Below are 24590 nucleotides of genomic sequence, written 5' to 3' on the forward strand. Positions count from 1 at the left end.
AGATATGTTATATGGTTCATAAATTTATGCAGCATTATCCAAATATTCTGAATTTTCAGGCCAGGCTATTATCTCTCATAGATGTAGCTACTGACATATCTGGAATAAACAATAACTATAAATTATTCTTAAAGGACAGAGGTACTGCTGGCATTTTTCTTTGGTTGGATTGCTCTATATTTTCAGCAATGGCAGCCCCCTACAGGCAGGCCTTAGATTTAAATTTATAAATTCATTTAGCCCTTTAGTATGTCACAATGTCTTGAAGTGCGTCACGCAATCAATGTCTTGGGAACAATTACTTCTCAAGGAAAGGAAGATCATTTCGGTAACAGTTACTGTTCTCCATGTATTGATGTCTGTCAGATACTATTGACTGGATTTAATTGTTTACCCTAATATATACTTTTTTTTGATTGGGAATGTTGAATGTCACTGTGAATTGGCTAGCTTATAAAAAAATCACCATATGAGGCTGAACTCTATCTTCAGTCACTCTTGCCCTCATCCAGCTTACCTGCTTTGGAGGTAATGGCAACTTGCAGCTAGAATTGACAAAAATGATAAATCAACTAAAAATATTTAGTAAGATACCAAACAATTATGACCTTGGTCTACATCCAACATTTCATTGATCCCTTAAGTAATGCTAAATACACGTTTTTTTTCTGTATGACAGGGCAGACTGTAATGCACCCAGTAGCATGTGATTATTTTGGCACCCGAACTACCAGTCAAACGGCCCAGATGATTAATGCAGGGTGCTTCATCTCAGCCATGCAGCTATGTGTTGGAACGGGCTCAGGCCCTTGGTATAATGAAAGGTGTACTGCAAAACTGACCACCAAAATGAAATGCTTTGATAGGTAGAAAAGACAAGACAATTAAAAATTCAGTGTTGGGAGCCCATAAGGTTTATTATTTGTAGTCCATGAGAAAACAACATCAAAACTAGCTTATCATCTTAACTGCAGGAATATATTATGGCATTGAATATACACATAGGTCTCCCTGATGGCCCATCATAACTTTGACGGAAGATCTGTGGAAACCCCAGAGAAACTGACCTCCTGCCATCCCTTAAATTTTTCCTCCATATAAACTCACCTTAGCATAGTCACAGCTACCACCTTGACTTTGCCATCTTCTGTGTCCTCTCCAATCCCATGGCATTGATCACAGCCATGGCCATCTTTGACCACTTCCATTTATCTGTCCCTAATCACTCAAATCTTACTCAATTCACTTCCCATTCCCCCGATATTTACTGTAAACATCGCAGAAATATATTTACAGAAACTAAAGTTAAATTAAAGCTAAAAAGTATTTTTTTATTTGTTTCATGGGCTGTGAGCATCATTGCCATTTTTTGCCCATCCCTAGTTGACCTTGATAAAGTGGTGGAGAGCCACCTTCTTGAATAGATGTGGTTACCCCCACAGTTCTGTTAGGAAGGGAGTTCCAGGATTTTGACGCAGTGACAGTGAGGGAGGGCGATACAGTCCCAAGTCAGGATGGTATGTGACTTGGAGGGGAACTTGCAGGTGGTTTATGTTCCCATGCATCTGCTTCAATTGTTCCTTTAGGTGGTAGAGGTTGCCGGTTTGGAAGGTGATGTCGAAGAAGGCTTTGGAAAGTTGCTGCTGTGCATCTTGTAGATGTTACACACTGCTGCCACTGTGTGCCAATGGTGGAGAGAGTGAATGTTTAAGGTGGTCAAGCAATCAAACAGGCTGCTTTGTCTTGAATGGTGTTAAGCTTTTTGAACTTCTTGTTGGAGCTGCACTCATCTAGGAAGTGGAGACTATTCTGTCACACTCCTGACTTGTGCCTTGAGATGGTGAACAGGCTTTGTGGAGTCAGGAGGTAAGTTACTCACCACAGAATTCCCGGTCTCTGACCTGCTCGCATAGCCACAGTATTTATATGGCTGGTTCAATTAAGTTTCTGGTAAATGGCAACCCCTGGGATATTGATGGTGGGGGATTCAGCAATGGTAATGCTGTTGAATGTCAAGGGGAATAGTTAGATTCTCTCTTGTTGGAGATGGTCATTGCCTGGCACTTGAGTGGCACAGATATTACTTGCCACTTATCAGCTCAAGCCTGAATGTTGACCAGGCGTTTCTGCACGCAGGCATAGACTGCTACCGTAACTGAGGAGTTGCGAATGGTACTGAACACTATGTAATCATCAGGCAACATCCCCACTTCTGACCTTGTATTGGAGGGAAGGTCATTGAAGCAGCTGAATATGGTTGGGCCTAGGACACTACCCTGAGGAGCTCCTGCAGCAACGTCCTGAGGCTGAGATGATTGGCCTCCAACAACCACAACCATCTTCCTTTGGGCTAGGTGTGACTCCAGCCAGTGGAAGGTTTTCCCCCTGATTCCCATTGACTTCAATTTTGCTAGGGGTCCTTGATGCCACACTTAGTCAAATGCTGCCTTGATGTCAAGAGCAGTCACTCTCACCTCACCTCTGGAATTCAGTTGTTTTGTCCATGTTTGGACCAAGGCTGTAATGAGGTCTGGCGACAAGTGGCCCTGGCAGAACCTAAACTGAGCATCGGTGAGCAGGTTATTGCTGAGTAGGTGCACTTAATAACACTGTTGATGACACCTTCCATCACTTTGCTGATGATTAAAAGTAAACTGATGGGCGGTAATCGGCCAGATTGGATTTGTCCTGCAATTTGTAGGCAGGACATACCTGGGCAACTTTCCACCTTGTTGGATAGCTACCACCAGTGTTGCCACTCTACTGAAACAGCTTGGCGAGGGGCACAGCTGGTTCTGGAGCACAAGTCTTCAGCCCTGCAGCCGGGATATTGTCAGGGCCTTTGGTATATCCAGTGCCATCAGCCATTTCTTGAGATTGCATGGAGTGAATCGAATTGACTGAAGACTGGCATCTGCGATGCTGTGGACCTCAGGAGGACTCGGCACTTCTGGCTGAAGATATTTGCAAATGCTTCAGCCTTGTCTTTTGGACTGATATACTTGGCTCTGCTGTTATATTGTTATATTATCTGAAGTGACTTAGGAACTACATTGTTCAAGTGTATGTATATATATATCTCCATAATGCCACATCACTCACTACTGCAATTCTACCACAAATGGAGAGATGTGAGAAAATATGATGCAGGCTCCAGTATCTGTGTTTAAAAAATGGTTATTTAAGAAGCTCTGGGAACCACAAGACATAACATCCGTTATCATTGAGGATGGGGATGTTTCTGGAGCCTCCTCCTCCAGTTTGTTGTTTAATTGTCCACCACTATTCATGACTGGAAGTGGCAGGACTGCAGACCTTTGATCTGATCCGTTGGTTGTGGGATCGCTTGGCTCTGCCTATAGCATGCTGCTTCCACTATTTAGCATGCATGCTAAATGTATTGTAACTTAACCAAGTTGGCACCTCATTTTTAGGTATGCCTGATGCTGCTCCTGGCATGTTGTCCTGCACTCCTGATTGAACCAGGGTTGGTCCCTTGGCTTGATAGTAATGAGGGATAGTGAGGGATATGTCGGGCAATGAGATTACAGATTATAATTGAATACAATTCTGCTGCTGTTGATGGCTCACAGCGCCTCATGGATGACCAGTTTTGAGCTGCTAGGTGTGTTCTTGCAACACAATGGAGCGTGTCCTCAGTGTGAAGACTTCATCTCCACAATGACTGTGCAGCAGTCACTTTTACCAATGCTTTCATAGACAGATGCATTTGCAACAGGTATATTGGTGAGGGTGAGGGTGAGGTCAATTAGGTTTTTCCGTCTTGTTAGTTCTTTCACCACCTGCGGGCCCAGACTGGCAGCTACATCCTTCAAGGCTCAGCTCAGTCAGTAGTGGTGCTATCGAGCCACTCTTGGTGATGGACATTGAAGTTCCCCACCCAGAGTATATTCTGTGCCCTTACTACCTTCAGTGCTTGTTGATGTTCAACATGTTCGTCAGTTGAACAAGGGCAGTAGGTGGTAATTAGCAGGGGGTTTCCTTACCCATGTTTGACCTGATACTATGAGACTTCATGAAGTCCTGAGTCAATGCCAAGGATTTCCAGAGACAGGACCACCCAACTGTACACTAGTGCACATGGCAGTATGGCCCACATGTACTTTCCACTGTCATTACAAGCAACATTCCACTCATTCCTTTTTACTCACCTACACTTTTATTAAAATCAGCAAAGAGAAGGGAATACATTAGTTGTTAGCAATGGCACATGTATGTAGCCTTTAGTTTGATAGGTTGATTTCTATTTGCCCAGGAAATCAGTTTAAATAGAAGAAAAATTGAATTTACTGTCATGCTGTAGGTCTTTAAATTAGATAATTACCTCAAGTTTATGTATCTGTCAGAGATAAATAGGCAATCAAATATTGTACAGAAACTGGCAGATTAGTTATCTATTTATATTAACTACAGAGATTCTGTATATTTCAAATAGGATGTCGATGGTTCAAAGATGAAAATGCACTGGGCAATCGTTGCCGAAGATTCAGAATAAACCAGCCACCTGATTTATCAGAGACTAGCTAGCTAACTTGAAAGAATGTTCAGGTTTATTTAACAATTAAGTTACTCATATTTAATACTCAATATGGAGAACTGAGAACTAATATAAAAACAAATAGAGAATATTGGATTTCTGACACAGTGACACAAAGTTGTTGGGTTTGCACAATGTTACAAAACACAAGAGAAAAGCTTGAATGTTTTTTTTTCCTCAGCTGAACCGCAAAATTAGATTACTGTCTGTAGCCCTCTGTTGGAGATCAGTTTAGATTATATGGAATTAAAAAATAATAACGGTAGCTGATTTTTTTTTGATATTGCAGGCAAATGCCAAGTGACAAAGGACATCCCAGGATATTTGGCCAATTTGAATGATGGAATACCAGAGAATTCATCACCTTCTTCAAAATGTATTTATACTCAGTACAAACCTCAACTATGAAATTTTAGAAAGTCAGTTTATTTGAAATTGCTGCGTGAATCCATCACTGCATCCATTTGATATTCCAGGGTGGACCACAGTGATGTATGAAAGCTGTGATAATTTATTCATTGTAAAGTTTAATTCAAAGTTATGTGGATGCCTCACTCTTGTCCTACGAAGTTACTGATTAGTGAAACATTATAGGTTTAAAGAATCAATGGTATTCAGCAGATAGCAGAGGTCCTGAAGAGAAAACAGAAATGTAAGTTTGTGTTTAGTATTGCAGGGCTAGGAGGTGCAGGAATGCACAAAAACAGCCTGAGCTGCCAACACTCCAGGTCCTCCTCCACCCGCCACCTTCCCACCCCCCCACCCCAACCCCACTCCCAACCCCCAACCACCCTCTTGAGATTGGCCTCTCCACCCAATTTTCATCTGGTCTGCAGCCTGGCCAGGTCACCCCATATTGTGACTGCTGGCAGGATGGCACAACAACAACAGCAGCACTCTTATACCCATATATTTAATATAGCAAAGTGTCCCAAGGCGCTTCAGAGAAACATTATCAAAACAAAAACTGACACCGAGCTGCCTAAGGAGCCATGAGGGCAAATCTTGGTCAAAGAGTTAGGTTTCAGGAAGCATCATAAAGGAGGAAAGTGAGGTAGAGAGGTTTAAACAGGACTTGGGGCCTAAGCAGCTGAAGGCACGGCCACCAATGGTGAAGTGATTAAAATTAGGGATATTCAAAACGCCAGAATTGGAGGAGCGCAGATATCGCAGCAGGCAATGGGCTGCAGGAGATTAGAGATAGAGAGGGGCGAGGCCATGGAGAGTTTTAAAAATCAATGCTTTGCTTAACTGGGAGCTAATGTAAATCAGTGAGAACAGGGGTGATGGGTTAATGGGACTTGGTACAGGTTAGGACACAGGCAGCAGAGATTTGGATGACCTCAAGTTTACAGAGGGTAGAATGTGGACAGCTGGTGAGGACTCTGTTGGAATAGTTGAGTCCAGAGGTAACAAAATCATAGATGAGGGTTTCAGTAGCAGGTGAGCTGAGGCAGGGGAAGAGTCGGGCGTTGATACAGAGGTGGAAATAGGTGGTCTTAGTGATAGCACGGCTATGTGGTTGCAAACTCATTTGGGGGTCAAATACGACCATACGAATTAGGAGCAGGAGTAGGCCTCTTGGTCCCTTGAGCCTGCTCCGCTATTCAATAAGTTCATGGCTGAACTGATTACTCCACATTTCCACCTACCTCTGATAACCTTCCACCCCCTATGACAACACGGCTATGAACAGTATGGTTCAACCTCAGACAGTTGTCAGGGAGAGGGATGGAGTTGGTGGCAAGAGAATGGACTTTGTGGTGGAGACTGAAGAGTCTTCCCAGTATTTAGTTGGAGGAAATGTCTGCTTATCCATTACTGGATGCCAATCAGTCTGACAATATGGAGACAGTAGAGGGGTCAAGAGAGGTGGTGGCACGGTAAATCTGGGTGTCATCAGTGTACATGTGGAAACTGATGCTGGGTTTTTGGATGATATCATCAAAGGGCAGTATATAGATGAGAAATTGGGAGGGGCCAAGGATAGATCCTTGGGTGACACCAGAGGTAACAGTGCAGGGGCAGGAGGAGAAGCCATTGCAAGTGATTCTCTGGCTATGAATGAATAGATAAGAATGGAACCAGGTGAGTATAATCCTACCCAACTGGATGACATTGGAGAGGAATTGGAGGAAGATGATGTAGTCAATGATGTCAAAGGTTGTTCCTCTTCCACCCACAGCCTGCCATCAAATGTTAATGAGAACTGTCCCTCAAAATGAATCATCAGGCAGTTGGCTGGCATGGTCCCCCAACTGTCCACCCACAGTCCACTCAGGGTGAAAATCTAGTCCACGTTCTTTTCAGTCAAATGCCCAAATATTGCAAATACCAAAACCATGGCTAATAAGAAAGAAACAAAGACTTCAGCCTTTCCCAATCTCAGGATGTCTCAAAATTCTTTACAGCCAATGAAGTATTTTTGAAGTGTCTTCTTTTCTTTGGGCCTCCTTATCTCGAGAGACAATGGATATGCCTGGAGGTGGTCAGTGGTTTGTGAAGCAGCGCCTGGAGTGGCTATAAAGGCCAATTCTGGAGTGACAGGCTCTTCCACAGGTGCTGCAGAGAAATTTGTTTGTCGGGGCTGTTGCACAGTTGGCTCTCCCCTTGCGCCTCTGTCTTTTTTCCTGCCAACTACTAAGTCTCTTTGACTCGCCACAATTTAGCCCTGTCTTTATGGCTGCCCGCCAGCTCTGGCGAATGCTGGCAACTGACTCCCACGACTTGTGATCAATGTCACACGATTTCATGTCGCGTTTGCAGACGTCTTTATAGCGGAGACATGGACGGCCGGTGGGTCTGATACCAGTGGCGAGCTCGCTGTACAATGTGTCTTTGGGGATCCTGCCATCTTCCATGCGGCTCACATGGCCAAGCCATCTCAAGCGCCGCTGACTCAGTAGTGTGTATAAGCTGGGGGTGTTGGCCGCTTCAAGGACTTCTGTGTTGGAGATATAGTCCTGCCACCTGATGCCAAGTATTCTCCAAAGGCAGCGAAGATGGAATGAATTGAGACGTCGCTCTTGGCTGGCATACATTGTCCAGGCCTCGCTGCCGTAGAGCAAGGTACTGAGGACACAGGCCTGATACACTCGGACTTTTGTGTTCCGTGTCAGTGCGCCATTTTCCCACACTCTCTTGGCCAGTCTGGACATAGCAGTGGAAGCCTTTCCCATGCGCTTGTTGATTTCTGCATCTAGAGACAGGTTACTGGTGATAGTTGAGCCTAGGTAGGTGAACTCTTGAACCACTTCCAGAGCGTGGTCGCCAATATTGATGGATGGAGCATTTCTGACGTCCTGCCCCATGATGTTCGTTTTCTTGAGGCTGATGGTTAGGCCAAATTCATTGCAGGCAGACGCAAACCTGTCGATGAGACTCTGCAGGCACTCTTCAGTGTGAGATGTTAAAGCAGCATCGTCAGCAAAGAGGAGTTCTCTGATGAGGACTTTCCGTACTTTGGACTTCGCTCTTAGACGGGCAAGGTTGAACAACCTGCCCCCTGATCTTGTGTGGAGGAAAATTCCTTCTTCAGAGGATTTGAACGCATGTGAAAGCAGCAGGGAGAAGAAAATCCCAAAAAGTGTGGGTGCGAGAACACAGCCCTGTTTCACACCACTCAGGATAGGAAAGGGCTCTGATGAGGAGCCACCATGGTCTTGCTGTAATATAGGAAATGCAGCAGACAATTTGCACACAGCAAGCTCCCACACACAGCAATGAGATAAATGTTTTAAATGATGATAAATGCTTTTTATTGATCGTACTATTGGCCAGGACACTGGAGAGAACTCTTTTCAAAATAGTGCCATGGGATCATTTACAACCACCTGAGATGGCAAACAGTGCCGTGGTTTAATGTCTCATCTGAAAGACAGCACACCCTCAGTGATGTAATGGAGTGTAAGCCTAGATCTTGTACTCAAGTCTCTGGAACAGGATTTGAACCCACAAACTTTTCACCCTGAGCCCCGGTGACACCTAATAATGGCACAAGTGCAGCACAGATGTGATTGGGTGAACTGAAAATTTGAAAAGGGATTTATAAATTTAATCTTATGCCTTAGTCAGACCACTTTTCTTATCCTGCTTTGAAAGCTTCTGCATATGATTATATATGAGGGATTTCAGATAATAATTTCAGGCTGATAAGTCTGCTTCTCTAGGGCAGCAAGAGCTGCAGAATCATATGCAGCATGACTTATGCCATTAATTCTTATGTGGTTTCACCATGCATGCTATAACATTGAAATGACTTTGACGCATGTGGCCAGAACTGTGCAACAAAGCCTCAGTGGTTACTCTAAAGACAAAATGGGTATAGGATAAACTGTTGGCTTTATATACTTCTGCATATGTGCATCCCATCAAAGATATGTACTGGCTCAGCACCCTTCATCCTTTGGGACATTCATCCCAACTGGTCTGAGATTGAGTGCATGCACCTTAAAGGGAGTAATAACACATATTTTGTGTCAAATGAAGTGGTTGCACAAATTAAGCTTAGATAAGTGGTGGAAAACCACCATAAGGAAATAATCTCACACAGCTTCAGCTCCATGTACGCAACTGACACAAAACTTCAGTAAGTCCCCAGAAATCCAACCAAATGTCTAGGGGCCTGGGAACTTCTCCAATTTCATTTTTTCACTTTTAATATTAGCAAAGAGATTATAATTCCTTTGTTAATATTAAAATGCAACTGCTTACAAACTTCTAAACACAAATTGGTCCAAACATGGACATGAGCTGAATTGCAGAGATGATGCGCGAATGACTGCCCTTGATGCCAAGCCAGTATTTGATGAAGTGTGGCACCTAGGAGCCCATCAAAAACGGAAGACAATGGGGATCGTCGAAAACTATCAAGTAGTGGGAGTCATAACTGGCACAAAGGAGGATGGTTGCGGGTGATGCTGGCCAATCATCTCAGCCCTAGGACATCACTGCAGGACTCCCTCAGGGCAGCATCCTAGGCATAAGTATCGTCAGCTGCTCCATCAATGACCTTCCCTCTGTCATAAGGTCAGAAGTGCTCCTGTTTGCTGATGATTGCACAGTGTTCGATTCCATTTGCAACTTCTCAGATCATTAAGCAGTGCATGCCTGTACACTGCAAGACCTCTGGACAGCATTCAGGGTTGAGCAAATAAGTGTAGGGCAAGGATTATCTCATAGAGTCATAGTCATATGAAACACAGAAGGAAGCCATTCTGCTTACTGAGTCCATGCTGGTTCTCCACAGAGCAATCCAGTCAGTCCCATTCCAATAAGAAAGAGCATAATGACTTTGCCTTAACATTCATTGGCATTACCATCACTAAGCCCTCCATATCAACATCCGGTAGATCATTATTGACCAGAAACACAACTGAACCATCCATATAAATACTGTGGTGAATGACTCATCTCCTGACTTTCCAAAGCCTCTATTCATGTCAAGTGTGTGATGGAACCCCATACAATGACTTAAACAGCCACTCGCTCCAACATCTGCATGCCTTGGCTGCAGTGTGTACAATCTACAGGAAGAAGTGCAGCAAGTCACCAAGGCTTCCTTGGCAGCACCTTCCAAACACGGGACCTCCACCACCTAAAAGGACAAGAGCAGCAGATGCATGGGGGTCCCCATAACCTCCAAGCTCCCCTGGAACTCCTGGTTGCATGCATATTACCTTCCTTCACTGTTGCTGGGTCAAAATCCGGGAATTCCCTACCTAACAGTATTGTGGACTGCAGCAGTTCAGGAAGAGGCCCACTACCACCTTTCTTAATGATCATCTTCGCTGCCTCCGGAGAATACTTGGCATCAGGTGGCAGGACCGTTTCTCCAACACAGAAGTCCTCGAGGTGGCCAACATCCCCAGCTTATACACACTACTGAGTCAGCGGCGCTTGAGATGGCTTGGCTATGTGAGCCGCATGGAAGATGGCAGGATCCCCAAGGACACATTGTACAGCGAGCTTTCCACTGGTATCAGACCCACCGGCCGTCCATGTCTCCGCTTTAAAGACGTCTGCAAACGTGACGTGAAGTCCTGTGACATTGATCACAAGTCGTGGGATTCAGTTGCCAGCGATCGCCAGAGCTGGCGGGCAGCCATAAAGGCGGGGCTAAAGTGTGGCGAGTCGAAGAGACTTAGCAGTTGGCAGGAAAAAAGACAAAAGCGCAAGGAGAGAGCCAACTGTGTAACAGCCCCGACAAACAAATTTTTCTGCAGCACCTGTGGAAGAGCCTGTCACTCTAGAATTGGTCTTTATAGCCATTCCAGGCGCTGCTCCACAAACCACTGACCACCTCCAGGCGCTTACCCATTGTCTCTCGAGATAAGGAGGCCAAAGAAGAGGGATAAGCAGTAAATGCCTGCCTTTCAAGAGACAGTCATGTCCTGCGAATGAATTAAAATATATAGGCTTTTTTTTGTAAGCAATGCTTTGCAAAGGCCACATTTAATCCAAATATATTCGTACACCTGTGTTATCATTATATTGAAAGAAACGCCGCAACCTTGTCGTTTCCTTGAATTTTCCCATTGTTTCTTTAGACTGCATTAACACATTAGAAGTGCTGCCTACTCCAGTTGTACATTCACCTTTCCTGGGGCGTATTGAGTTTCAACATAGTCAAATCATTTGAACAAGTGCTGCAAAACGAAGGCATCTGTTTTTGTTCAAAGTTCATTTGGAGGTCGAGTTCGCAGACATTGCGCACATGTGTAAATTTATAAATGTCATACTGCGCCAGAAGCTTTAACCGGCTATGGCATGCTGAAAGGTTTCAAATGTACAATTGTTTCAACTGTTATGTAATACCCTCAAACTCTGAAGGATGGCGACACTTGTACAATAAATAATTGAAAGGCTACCTAACAGAGTGTGCCATTGACAAGTTGCACACTCCAGGAACTACAGTACATTTCAAATGAATTGTCATCGTGTCAGCCCCTCGGTAGAATGTCCGTTGATAAGATGCATTGATTAAAACTGGAGCATTTTTTTTGATAATGTTTTGGTTCAAATTCCTATTGAAAAGTAAGTTGTTCTTCATATATCATTGACCAGTCTGAAATGCTACGTCAACCCTCTGTTTTCATTCATATTCACTTAAGTATTGTTCGATGGAAAGACTTGTATAGAGAGTGGGTTTAGATGATGTTTCAAGAGCATCTATTATGAACTGGCATGTTCCTGCTTTGCTAACAGTAGTTAAATAGACAGGTCCAACTAAAGCCTTTCACAATCACAATCAGTTATGTATATGTACAGACTTCGCCAAACCTTCAAATCTTTATGTGGTTCAGAACATAGGCACTTTGTTTGAAGAGGTTTATATTGCAGAATTCTCTGTATAATAGATTAACCAATTTTAATCTTAACTTCGCTGCTGGTTTGTACAAACAGGCTCACTGAAGATTCGCTGTTGGCTGACATGAGATAAACATTTGGTTTCTTGTTATCCAATTCACACAGAGGGGGAAAAAAATCAACGACCGTCCTCGTTTGCCAAAGTGTAAAATAGTGAGTGTAAAACATAAACTTTGCCTCGGTTAATGTGACGTGAATAACGCGCTAAAGAGCTCTTTGGCAGCCAGATTATCTGAAAATCAAACCATGTGAGAGAGCTCGTCTACAAAAGCTCTGAAATATGTTGCATTGCTCAGATTTCCTGGGAGGTGTTGACCGACCGAACTCAGGTTACCAACTTCAAGAGCAAACTTCCACTATCATTCATACCCAGGAAGCAGAGAGGTAATGTGTTGGAGTTTAGGGAGACAGTAACAGTCTCTGATATTTGAACAGCATTTGGCCAGGTGCTTGGGAGAATGTAGTAAATGAGAAAGAAAGCGCGAGTCTTGTTACTGCGTCTCGGGTGCCAGTGAAGGGGAGTGTGTGACATGAGGTGAGTCTTCACAGTAAAGGTGGCAATGAATGCTTTTTGAGTGATTGTGTTTTTAAGGTGAGTGCGTTATTTTAAGTATCAGGCAGTAAGAATACAGAAAGCTGCTTTCTTTCTGCATGCAACGCTGGGTGTCTGTGGTTCAATGCAAAATAGTAAATGGAGTGCATTAAATAATTGCAATTAAAAGGAGTGTGTACATTGTAACAGTGATTACACTTCAAAAAGTACTTCGTTGGTTACAAAGCGCTTTCAGACGTCCTGGGATCGTGAAAGGCAAAGTCTTGCTCCTTCATTGTGATTGATGCTAACGGTCCTGGTGAGTGGGAATGTAAAATACACCGCCAATGGCTTGAGATGTAAAGAAGGTTTTAATAATTCCAGTATATCAGGAAACTAATGGTGCTTTACAAACGGAATGCTGTTCTACTTAAACTTTTCTTTAAGAATGCAATAGGGAAGCAGGGTAGTAACACTATAGAAACCGGCAACTTGTATTTATCAAGCGCCTTTAGTGTAATGTAATGTCCCAAAGCACTCCACAGGAGCGTTATAAAACTACGACACGGAGGCAGGTAAGGAGATATTAGGTCAGATGATAAAAAGCTTGGTCGAAAAGATAGTTTTTAAGGAGCGTCTTAAATGGGGGAAGCGAGGAGATACCAGGGAATTATAAACCCGCAATTACTCCGAAAGAAATATTATTCTCCCCTATAATTTTGAAGGGAGCCGACTGGAGTCACTTGTTACTATTTCAAGTCAGTCACCAGCGTGTGTGATTTCTCAGAAAATATTCCATGACTGATGGTGACAGAGGAAGATCCAATTTGAAAATGGATCCTTGGCAATAATTTACAACGCCCTTGACGTTATCGTTGGCCTATTTGAGCTTCTAATTTCACTTTTTGTTAATGGTATATTCAGAGGGAAAGTCTGTTTAACCGCCCTTTGCAATGTTTCGTGTGTTTGTTTGAAAACACTGATTCCCACCGTTTGTGTACAGTATTAGGAAATGCAAATGTTGAGACACAATTATTGCTTTATCTGAGCTAACCAGTTAGAGAAATTAGTTCCACTTTTTTTTTGTAAATAATCTGCACTTCCATATTTTGGTGACATTTTACGAGTGGGTTCCAGAAAACAACACGGATAGTTACCAGATTCAACTTGTAACCCGTAATTTCACTTTAATACATTTATAATAAGCGTCTGGAAGAGATCAGTCAACAAAGGGAGAAGAGTTAAACCAGGTGTCTATAATCCAAATCTAAACCGGGCGCAAATACCCAAACGATTTAAACCCTCTTGCAATCGACCTAAATGAATCGAACGAAGATACCAGCAGTGTTGTTTTACCATTATAGGAGCGATCTGACAAACGGGGAATATGCTTGAAATTCTTATTTTCCAGTAAGAGAATTCTTGGACTGATCAGCATCAAAACAAAACTAAAAGTTCACCCAGTGCTGCCTGCAGTTCCCTTGGTATAAAGCATGGCATAGGGCAAAGGTGCCACTTTGGAACCACAGGTTAACGATTAAATGTGACTAATTTAATGAGTACTGCCTTCTAGTTTCAAACAGGTCTTTGTCGAGTTTGCAATTGTAAACATTACTCGTGAAGCGGGATCTTTAAAAGGCAACTACAGCTGTCACAGTTAGGGCGGTGCTCCCATCCATTTAAACTCCCCAACACCCTCTTCGATTAATATTAGTAAAAAGAACGAGGCTGGTGTATGCTGTGTTATCCACGCGAGCTTCTGTTAGTCGTTACAACTGAGATCTTCCTGTAGAACACTTGCAATATTCACTTGTCTTTCTTAGGTAAGTAATTTATACAAGTTCGATATTTTGAACACGTTAATGCGCTTTAATAGTGTTTAAAAATGAGTAGCCTCATGAGGTTTTGGATGACTATAGTTTGTGCTGGTTCATTGCAATATTTGATAGTTAATTTCATATTTAACAGTTTAGAAGAAAGGGGAATTTCAGAAGGAGATGGGCAAAATAACTTCAATTTAGGTAAACAAAGCAAACATTATTTTAATCAGATGGGCTAGCAATAATCGGTTACAATTTCTCGCACAGACAACCAAAGACCTGGCATGCATTGGTCGTATTTTATTTCAGGGACAGAAACATAAATTCATTCACTGGGGAAGGGACTGAGTAGAAGCTTAAAGCCAAGGGGGAAAATGAGGCATGTCAGGTTTTGGGAGAAACTCTATTCATTATTTCAAAATCGGGCAGCAGTTCCTCTGTTATCTCTATGTGTTGTTCAGTGTTCTCTTGCCATACGCGTGTTGCTTAATCTTGTTATACAGGAAACGCCTGAACTTTGTGTGTTTGTTTAATTTATATTTATCTCTGTGTGCGTGTGTGTTAATCTTTAGGTGCGCACGGAAAATCCACAGCAAGTGAGGATCCGAGAGCAGTCAGCAAATTTAAACCGAAACTCAGGTGTCAGTGTGCATTGAGGTCTCCCTGCAGTAGCTCTTATTACAAATGGACATCAAAGCAGTCCCTTAAAAGCAGCGGAATGGAGGTGATTCTTCCCTTAAACAACGAGTTCTCTCCTCTCCACTCCGAGAAAGAGTCATCGGAAAGCATCAAAGAAGACGAGGATTACAAAGAGAATGGAGTTTTGATTAAGAGCTCCAGGTCCAGCCACAAGGTTTCGGAGGACGGCAGCAAGTCGCCTTCCAGCACTTTCGAAAAGGGGGAATCTGGCCGCATATCCAACGGTTACTCGGCTGTGCAGAGCCCGGTAGGACGGAATGGCAATAGCGAGGCAGCCCGGGCTTGTCCCCTGCCATCGGCCGCCTGTGAACTGCAGGAGCTGGCCAAGTCCGCTCCGACTGCCCGGGAAACCTGGAGCAAGAAAGCGGACTTTTTGCTCTCGGTCATAGGGTACGCGGTGGATCTGGGCAACGTGTGGCGTTTCCCCTACATCTGCTACCAAAACGGAGGCGGTAAGTGCTCGCTCACACCCGCGGCAAGCCTTCAGCATGTTTTGACCTGTAACCCACTGCCTAATATTCTTAGAATAGTCGAACGTGCAGCTCAGGAGGCGACCATTCGGCCCATCGTGCCTGTGCCAGGTCTTTGAAACAGCTATGTAATTAGTGCCACTCCTCTGCTGTTTCCCCATATCTGCAAACTTTTCCCCTTTCAATATTTATCCAATTCTTCTTTTGAAAGTTACTATTGAATCTGTTTCCGCCACCCTTTCAGGCAATGCATTTCCAGATCACAGCAATTTCCTGCTGAGGAAAGGTCCCAGACCTGAAAGGTGAACGCTGTCTCCACAGATGCTGCCAGACTTGCTGAGTATTTCCAGCACTTTCTGTTTTTATCTCTGCATCTCCCCTCTGTTTTGCCAATTACCTGTGTCCTCTGGCTACTGACCCTGGTGCCACCGGAAACAGTTTCTCCTTATTTATTCTATCAAAATCCTTTATGATTTTGAACACTATTAAATCTCCCCTTAACCCTTTCTATTGTAAGGAGAACCATATACCCTAATAAACAGTCACCTGGTCCACTTATTACAGACTCCTTCAGTTATTGGCAAAGGAGAAGAGCTGAACAGCTCGGGTACATTTTGTTTAATGTTTTCACCATTTCAGCACATCTTGTGTTGCTCAGCACATGTGAGAAAGGCTTTTGCAAAACTAAGATCAGTGACCCCCTTCAAAAAGGCCCTAGTACTTTAAAAAGAAACTTTACTCAGGCACAATGTGTCGGCTAGGCATTCCTATATTTTTTTTGTGAAATGATAACTAGATTAAACACACTTTTCTTGTCAAAAGCCTATCTCTGAACATAAAATTCACATGTCTGAGCACATCAGACATTACTGCAAAGATCTAGTCTTGATTTCTGCTACATTAATATAATTCATCCTGTGCTACCAGAAAGCTCTGGTTAGGCCCCAACTGGAGTATTGCGTCCAGTTCTGGTCACCACACATCAGGAAGGATGTGAGGGTCCTTGAGAGGGGGCAGAGGAGATTTACAAGAATGGTTCCACAGATGGGGGATTTTAGTTATAAGGTTAGGTTGGAAAAACTGGGGTTGTTCTCCTTAGAACGAAGGAGATTGAGGGGAGATTTAATAGAAATGTACAAGAATATGACAGGCTTAGTTAAGTTAGGCAAGGAAAAACTGTTCCCTTTAACTAATGGTACAAGGGGCAAAGATTGAATGTTTTGGGCAAGAGATGCAGGTGTAATATGAGGAAGAACTTTTATACGCAGTAGGTGGTAATGACCTGGAACTCACTGCCCACGAGGGTGGTGGAAGCAGAGATAATGATTTCAAAAGAAAATTGGATTGCCACTTGGAGGAAATAAATTTGCAGGGCTACGGGGATCGAGCAGGGGAGCGGGGCTGACTGAATAGCTCCATGGAGAGTAGCCATGGACTCGATGGGCTGAATGGCCTCTTTTTTTGTGCCATAAATGACTGGTTTTAACCGACTCTTTGGTCTGCCCTTGGTCTCCCTTCTGAATGGTATTGTTTAGCATTTAGCAATATCAAAGCTACGAATCTAAACAGACGTGCACGCTGAGGTGTGGAATGATTCCCAGCCTGTAACATTTCTATACTAATATAAAAGTTACCTTTCCACTCCATGTTTTTAATAGATATTGCTGATTCTGTTCTTAAGACTCACTTAGTGTTCACTTGGTTTTCTACATTCTGGGGTAAGTTATCAGCAGTACTCTGAGAATGACTAGACTGCCAAAGTGATTCGGTGGGTAAATACACTGTCCTGAGTGGTGCTGTGCCAGACAGACCACAAAGGTCCAAGGCCAATCCCACATCTGTTCGACATTAACTAATCTCAGCAGAGGCATTATGATTTTTTTTTCCCTTCGCCAGACTGGAGAAGCAGAAAAAACATCTTGTCAATATTCCCACATCTAATTATTATCCAGTGATTCCTGTTGGGAGATGTGGTGAGGATAAAACCAAGTTTGGCTGTGATGGTGACCCTTTATCCCTAATCCCTAATCCCATCAGCAGTGGTATGCTTATACCCACAGTCTGACCTCTCTTTAAGGACGGTCATCATGCTGAAGTCCTGGAGAGCTTTCAGTGCCCAAAGAGCTGTCCCCCGGCATCATGTTTTGAATGTTTAAAGTTTAGATTTAGATTAAATATTGTCTCAAGGACTCATAGAACTGGACAGTGATGCAAGTGTTTGAGGTCAGTCATTCAGTGGTAGAAACATTCCCGTCCTCACCCTTCAGGCCACAATCGCCTCAACGCTGTCTTGGGATACACCAACTGGAAGCCAGACATTTCTTCTACAAGAAGAGTGTAAATGATATAGAATTACTCATACTGCACATCCTAATAGCCAGCTATCGACTGACACAACAGGCATTTGAGGGCGACTTGCCTATCAATCCTTGTGGGGAAGTGTCAAAAAAGGGAATGTAAGGGTTTTTTAAGAAGAAATGAGACTCCATCGATGAAGTGCACTCTTGCTACTGGTATTGCCCTATTAAATGTGGATTTTTATTAAAAATGCAATTAAACGGACTTAAAAAAAATACTCTAAAACCCATGAATTCATATGGTATGAAATTGGTATCTGTGATGTAAACACTATTACAATTAATGTGATTACTGTGGTCTAATACACATTCAAGATTTAAAATAAAATTAAATCGAACCATAATGAGATTCAGTTGCTTTATGGTTCATTACCACTTTTGATGTGCAATGCTATATATGTCATGAAATTGGCAAGAAGGCACCTTTAATCTAAGGGTCTTCATTTTATAAGAAAATTACTGTGTTCTCAGAAAATTTATTGTAACTGAGTCAAACTGAGTGCAAAATCAAGGAGCATCATGAAAACCATATCAAGATAATCTCAAAACTGATTTTTACCAAGATGGTTTTAATGCAGGATAGGGAAGCATATGAATCTGGCTTGAGTTGATTTGTCCTTCAGTTTTCCTTCCCTGTCAATGACAGAAAGCCTTGCTCATACATGATGTCTCTTCCTGACAGTTCCCTGTTGTAACCAAGTTTGCATGATTTTTTTTTTGAATTTGTTTATGGGGATGTGGGTGCTGCTAGCCAGGCCAGCATTTATTGCCCATGAGAAGGTGGTAGTTAGATGCCTTCTTGAACCGCTGCCGTCCATTTGGGGTAGGTACATCTACAGTGCTGATAGGAAGGGAGTTCCAGGATTTTGACCCAGTGACAGTGAAGAAATGGCAGTGTAATTCCAAGTAAGGATGATGTGTGGCTTAGAGGGGAACTTGCAGATGGTGATGTTCCCATGTATCTGTTGCCCTTGTCCTTCTAGTTGGTAGAGGTCGTGGGTTTGGAAGCTGCTGTCTAAGGAGCCTTGGTGCGTCGCTGCAGTGCATCTTGTAGATGATACACACTGCTGCCATTGTGTGTCGGTGTTGGAGGGAGTGAATGTTTGTGAATAGGGCGCCAATCAAGCAGGCTGCTTTGTCCTGGATAGTGTTGAGCTTCTTAAGTGTTGCCCATCCAGGCAAGTGGAGAGTATTTCATCACACTCCTGACTTGTGCCTTGTAGATGGTGGACAGGCTTTGGGGAGTCAGGAGGTGAGTTACTCGCTGCAGGTTTCCTAGCCTCTGACCTACTGTTGTAGCCACAGTATTTATATGGCTACTCCAGTTCAGTTTTTGGTTAATGGTAACCCCCAGGATGTTGATAGTGGGGGATTCAGCAATCGTAATGCCATTGAATGTCAAGGGGAGATGGTTAGATTCTCTCTTGTCCGAGATGGTCATTGCCCGGCATTTGTGTGGCGTGAATGTAACTTGCCACATCATATTGAGCAGGTCTTGCAGAATTCCTACACGGACTGCTTCAGTATCTGAGGAGTCACGAATGGTGCTGAACATTGTGCAATCATCAGCAAACATCCCCACTTTTGACCTTATAATTGAAGGAAGGTCATTGATGAAGCAGCTGAAGATGGTTGGGCCTCGGACACTTCCCTGAGGAACTCCTGCAGTGATGTCCTGGAGCTGAGATGATTGACCTCCAACATCCGCAACCATCTTCCTTTACAACTCCAGCCAGCTTAAGTTACGCATTATGAGCGAGCATGTTAGAATTTTCAAAAATTTGTTCTCGGAATGTGAGCAACACCATTATGGCTGACATTTATTACCTATCTGTTGTTGCCCAAAGCAGTTTGAAGGCTATTAAGAGTTGGTGTTGGCCTGGGATCACATATAGGTCAGACTGGGTAAGAACAGCAGTTTTCCTTCCCTAAATGATATTTAGTGAAGCAGTTGGGTTTTTTTTCCCAAAAATCAATCAGCTTCCTTGTCAATTTTATTGGTACAAGTGTTCTGTTGTTTCCAGTTATTCTAAACTGAATTCAAGTTCTCAAACTGCCTTTGTGGGACTTGAACTCATGTTCTCTAGATTACTAGTTAAGCCTCTAAATTATTGGTTCAGTAATGTAACAACGATACTATGCATTTGATTCCAACGATCTTCTAAATATCAGAAAAACTGTTGAAAGTTGATGGCTGTCAGATTTGTGTACTCCATTTTAACACATCATCCAAAAGTCAGAGTTAAAATTATTACCTTCTTGAGTTGATTCTTTGTCCTTGTAATACCCATGGTGTCTTAACATTTCAAAAATTCCAGGTGCCTTCCTTATTCCATACCTCCTGATGGCTGTGTTTGGAGGTATCCCACTCTTTTATATGGAGTTGGCAATGGGACAGTACCACAAAAATGGAGCTATTTCTATATGGAGGAAAATATGCCCAATTTTCAAAGGTAAGGGTATTTTTCTTAGTGGCACTGAAAAACTCTTCATGCTTGCTTCAATCTCTTGCTGTTAATTGGTGGCATTTTAAGGATAAAGTAATTTGATCATTGAAGCTCTTGAGTTGATCTTGGGAGAGGTAGAATCAGATCATACAGTGTTAGTTCACAGAGTAAAAGGTAGAAGTTGATTTTTTTTTAAAAGGGAGGTTTGCACTGTAATCATCTAAGACCCATTCAGATGTTAAATTTCATATTTACTGTGTAAACTTCAGGTCCTCCAAAACACTGCAGTGCATGTCCCACTCATCCATCACCTCTCTCCTCACTAGTCTACATTGGCTCCTGGTCCTCCTGCAACTAAAATTCAAAATTATTATCCTTAGGTTTAAATGCCTTCTTAGTTTCATCCTTCCATATCTCTAACAGTTTTCAGCCATACAACCTCCCACAGAATTCTCCATACCTCTGATTCCAACAACTTGTGCACCACCCCTCCCTTTGCCTCATCATGGTGACAGTGTCTTCAGCCATCCAGGATCCAAGCTCCAATTCCCTTCACAAACCTCACTGCCTCTCCATCTCCCTCTCTCCCTTTAAGATTCTCCTTAAAATCCACCCCTTTGATCAAGCTTTATTTTCATGTAATAATATAAGAAAGAGAAGCAGGAGTAGACCTTTGAGCCTGCTCCACTATTCAATTAGATCATGGCTGAACTATTGCATTAAATCCACTTCCCACCCCCCCCAACCCTCCCATATCCCTTAGTGCCCAAAAATCTATTGATCTCTGTCTTGAATATACTCATCAACTGAGCATCCACACCCATCTAGGGTAGAAAATTCCAAACATTCACAGCCTTCTGAATAAAATTCTCCTCATCTTAGTCCTAAATGTCTAATGCCTTATCCTGAGACTATGACCCCTAGTTCTAGGCTCTCAGCATCTAACCTGTCAAGCCCTCTAAGAATTTTATACATTTCAATGAAATCACCTCTTATTCTTCAAAAATCCAGAGAATATAGGTGCATTCTACTCAACCTATCCTCATAGGACAACCCTCTCATCCCAGGAATCAATCTAGTGAACCTTGATTGTACCCCTTCCAAGGCAAGTATATCTTTCCTTAGGTAAGAAGACCAAAACTGTGCACTGTTCTCCAGCTGTGGTCTCACCAACCCCCTACATAATTGCAGCAAGACCTCCTTACTCATAGACTCCAACCCCCTCGTAATAAAGGCTAACATACCATTTGCCTTCCTAATTGCTTACTGTACTTGCGTGTTAACTTTCTATGATTCGTGTACAAGGACATCCAAATCCCTAGCATACACACATTTACTAGTCGCTCCCCTTTTTAAAAAAAAAATTGTTTTTCTATTCTTTGTACCAAAGTGGATAATTTCATACTTACCACATTATACTCCAACTGTCACCCTCTTGACCAATCATTTAACCAGTCTATATCACTTTGCAACCTCCTTTCATCCTCCTCTTATTTTCCCATCTAGTTATGTATTGTCAGCAAACTTGGACATAGTATACTCAGTCCCATCATCTGTCATTGATATAGATGGTAAATAGCTGAGGCCCAAGCACTTATCCTTGCAGCATTCCACTAGGTATGCTCAGAATGACCCGTTTATTCCCACTCTCTGTTTTCTGTCCGTTACCAAATCCTCAAACCATCCTATGGCTCCCATATCCATGAGCCCTAATTTTGTTTAACAGCCTCTTGTGTGGCACTTATTGAACGCTTTTTGAAAATCCAAATATATTTAATTCACTGGGTTCCCCCTTATCTACCCTGCTAGTTACATCCACAAAAAGCTCGAGTAGATTTGTCAAACATAATTTCCCTTTCATAGATCTGTGTTGACTTCGCTTAATCATTTGGGATTTTCCAAATCTACTGTTACCACATCATTAATAATAGATTCTTGCATTTTCCCTACTACTGATGTCAGGCTGGCTGGCTGGCTTATGTTTTCTTTCTTCTTCCTTTCTTGAACAGCAGGGTTACACTTGCTACCTTCCAAACCATGGGGACTGTTCCAGAATCTAGGGAATTCTAGAAGATCAAAACTTATGCATCTGCTATCTCTGCTGCCAGCTCTTTTAAAACCCCAGGCCCTCAGATCCAGGGTACCTTCCCAACATCTCCTCCTTTAGCTTGGTGTCCATTGTTTTGCAATTATACCTCTGCGAAGTACCTTGGGATATTCTTCTGTGTTAAAAGCATTTTATAAATGCAATTTATTGTTGTTTAGGATGACACATTAATACCGAGCATTGCACCAACAGTCGGCTGTGCCAGAGACTAATGGTTCCCTATGTGACAATTTACTGATCTCAGCAAACCAGTCACCAGAAAATAGGGAGGAAAGGCAAGAACTAACTTGAAAACAATATTTTATGTTATTATTAAGCATTTAAAATAATGGTCATTCATAAAATAGAAGCAGTGATGAGGAGGGAATATACAAACCCCAATAGATAAGGGAGAAGAGGAAACAGTGGGGAAAAAATGAGGAATGAAAAGCAAAAATGTAACCCTCTCCTGCTCTTCAAACTAGGAGTAAAAAATAAATGTATCATTCCTCTCCATTTACATTAATTGGGCAAACTATTACACAGATGGTACTGAAATCTGGATTTTGATACACTTAAGACTTAGAGCTAACCCCCTTTTTACAGCTCAGAGGCCCCATCAAAAGTAAATTCAGGGTGTCATCTTCCTGCTGTTAAAACCGCCTATTTAAAGTGTGGGAAGCTTTCTCGAGCAGGAAGGTTAAAAGCAGCAACTAAAACACATAGCCACCATCAACTCGAGTGGTTGAAGCCCACTCTGGTAGCACAATATCATCACCTATGCTTTCTGCCATGGAGCTTCTATAATAGTTCAAGAAGCTGTTAAGTTTTATTTTAAACTTCATCGGCTTGCACAAGGATATGTCAATGTTGCAGAAGTGCCGCTCTTTCTAAAATAAGAAAGAGCAGTTTATTTTGTTCAACAGTTTCCCACACTGCTGTGTGCAGATGAAACTGTTACACAACTTGCGGAGGGGGAACAGGTGGGCTTTGGTCACGAAGGTTGTCAGTGGCCGTCATATTTTGGCTACCACTGTCTTTATTGTCACAACTGCAACAGTTTATGCAATGCTGGGAAATGTCAGGGATTTATAGAAGATCATTTTGATTCTGTAATCTAAATTTTGCATACCCAGTCTCATTTGTCAGAAAAAATGTTTAGACCTCCCATCGCAGCTACTAACTGTCTCTTAAATTATTCGTTGCTGAAAACCGGACACCAATTCCCAAGGTACCTCACTTAATACCTCTCCTCGACTTCACCCCCAAAATTTTATTCCATTCATTCAATTTCTTATCCATTTGCATGTTTGACCTTGAATTCCCCCAGATTATTATGCAGTAATCTTTCATCTGCAATGTCATTCAAACTTTTTGAAAATCATGACACAATCTAAATGATGTCATTTTTTCAAACAGTTTAGCTAGTTGGTCAATCATGATCATCTCCCATTTCTACTGTAAATAGGGCATTAGTTATGATGACCCCGATTTTAACTCACTCAAAACCCATTCACACACAGAATTAAAACTGGGCCCAATGACTCACTTGGACCTTCAGCAATCCCAGTCTGGCTATTATAAATTACATTATCATCATGTATCAAAACAAAAGCATTCATAATGGCGTGTGTCACACTTCAACATTGCAAACTTACTTGCTATAAATCTGATTCTGGAATTTTTGCTTCTCATTGAAAACAGCACTAAAGCACAGTATTAAGTACAAACTAAACTGTGCTTCACTCGAACTATATAACCTTTTTATTATTTTGCACTCTGATCACTGAGACTGAGAAGATAGTCATACGCGCAGGTAGCAACTAAGACCTTGATTGATTTTGGTAAATAGAATATCTAACTATTGCAATGGTTCTTCAGTCTTTGGATAACTGCTTCTTCGGGAATAAAATATCAATTTTAAATGGTTTCAAACACTCTCTCCTCTTTCATTCTCTGCAGGGATTGGATATGCAATCTGTATAGTAGCTCTGTTTGTTTCCTTTTACTACAATACCATTATGGCCTGGGCTCTGTACTACCTCTACTCATCATTTACTTCTGAGCTCCCATGGACCAGCTGTAACAATGTATGGAATACTCAAAACTGTACCAACTACTTCCTAAAAGATAACATCACCTGGACAAAGTACTCCACCTCTCCTGCAGAAGAATTTTATATGTAAGTGCATGTAAGTGGATGCAGCGCTTGGGTCAAGAAAACTCAGCCAAGTTAAGAATCTGTTTTACCAG

The 24590-nt window shown here is 42.4% G+C and overlaps 1 protein-coding gene across 5 annotated transcripts in view; it reads left to right on the forward strand.

The window, feature by feature from the left end:
• The first annotated feature begins 11895 nt into the window (after window positions 1-11895).
• slc6a4a (solute carrier family 6 member 4a) overlaps window positions 11896-24590 on the forward strand; it is a 58814-nt gene continuing 46119 nt past the window's right edge. The window contains exons 1-4 of one of the 5 annotated variants that reach the window (XM_068010438.1): window positions 11896-12079; window positions 14851-15429; window positions 20123-20257; window positions 24300-24519. In XM_068010438.1, the coding sequence (XP_067866539.1) occupies window positions 14997-15429; window positions 20123-20257; window positions 24300-24519 (788 nt within the window). In that variant the 5' untranslated portion in view covers window positions 11896-12079; window positions 14851-14996. Of the gene's footprint in view, window positions 12080-12146; window positions 12311-12348; window positions 12462-13623; window positions 14282-14850; window positions 15430-20122; window positions 20258-24299; window positions 24520-24590 lie in introns of those variants that run through there. The other 4 variants (XM_068010440.1, XM_068010436.1, XM_068010439.1 and 1 more) reach the window with 4 other exon arrangements.

This window comes from Heterodontus francisci, chromosome 30, assembly GCF_036365525.1.
Source record: "Heterodontus francisci isolate sHetFra1 chromosome 30, sHetFra1.hap1, whole genome shotgun sequence".
NCBI classification, from domain to species: Eukaryota; Metazoa; Chordata; class Chondrichthyes; order Heterodontiformes; family Heterodontidae; genus Heterodontus; species Heterodontus francisci.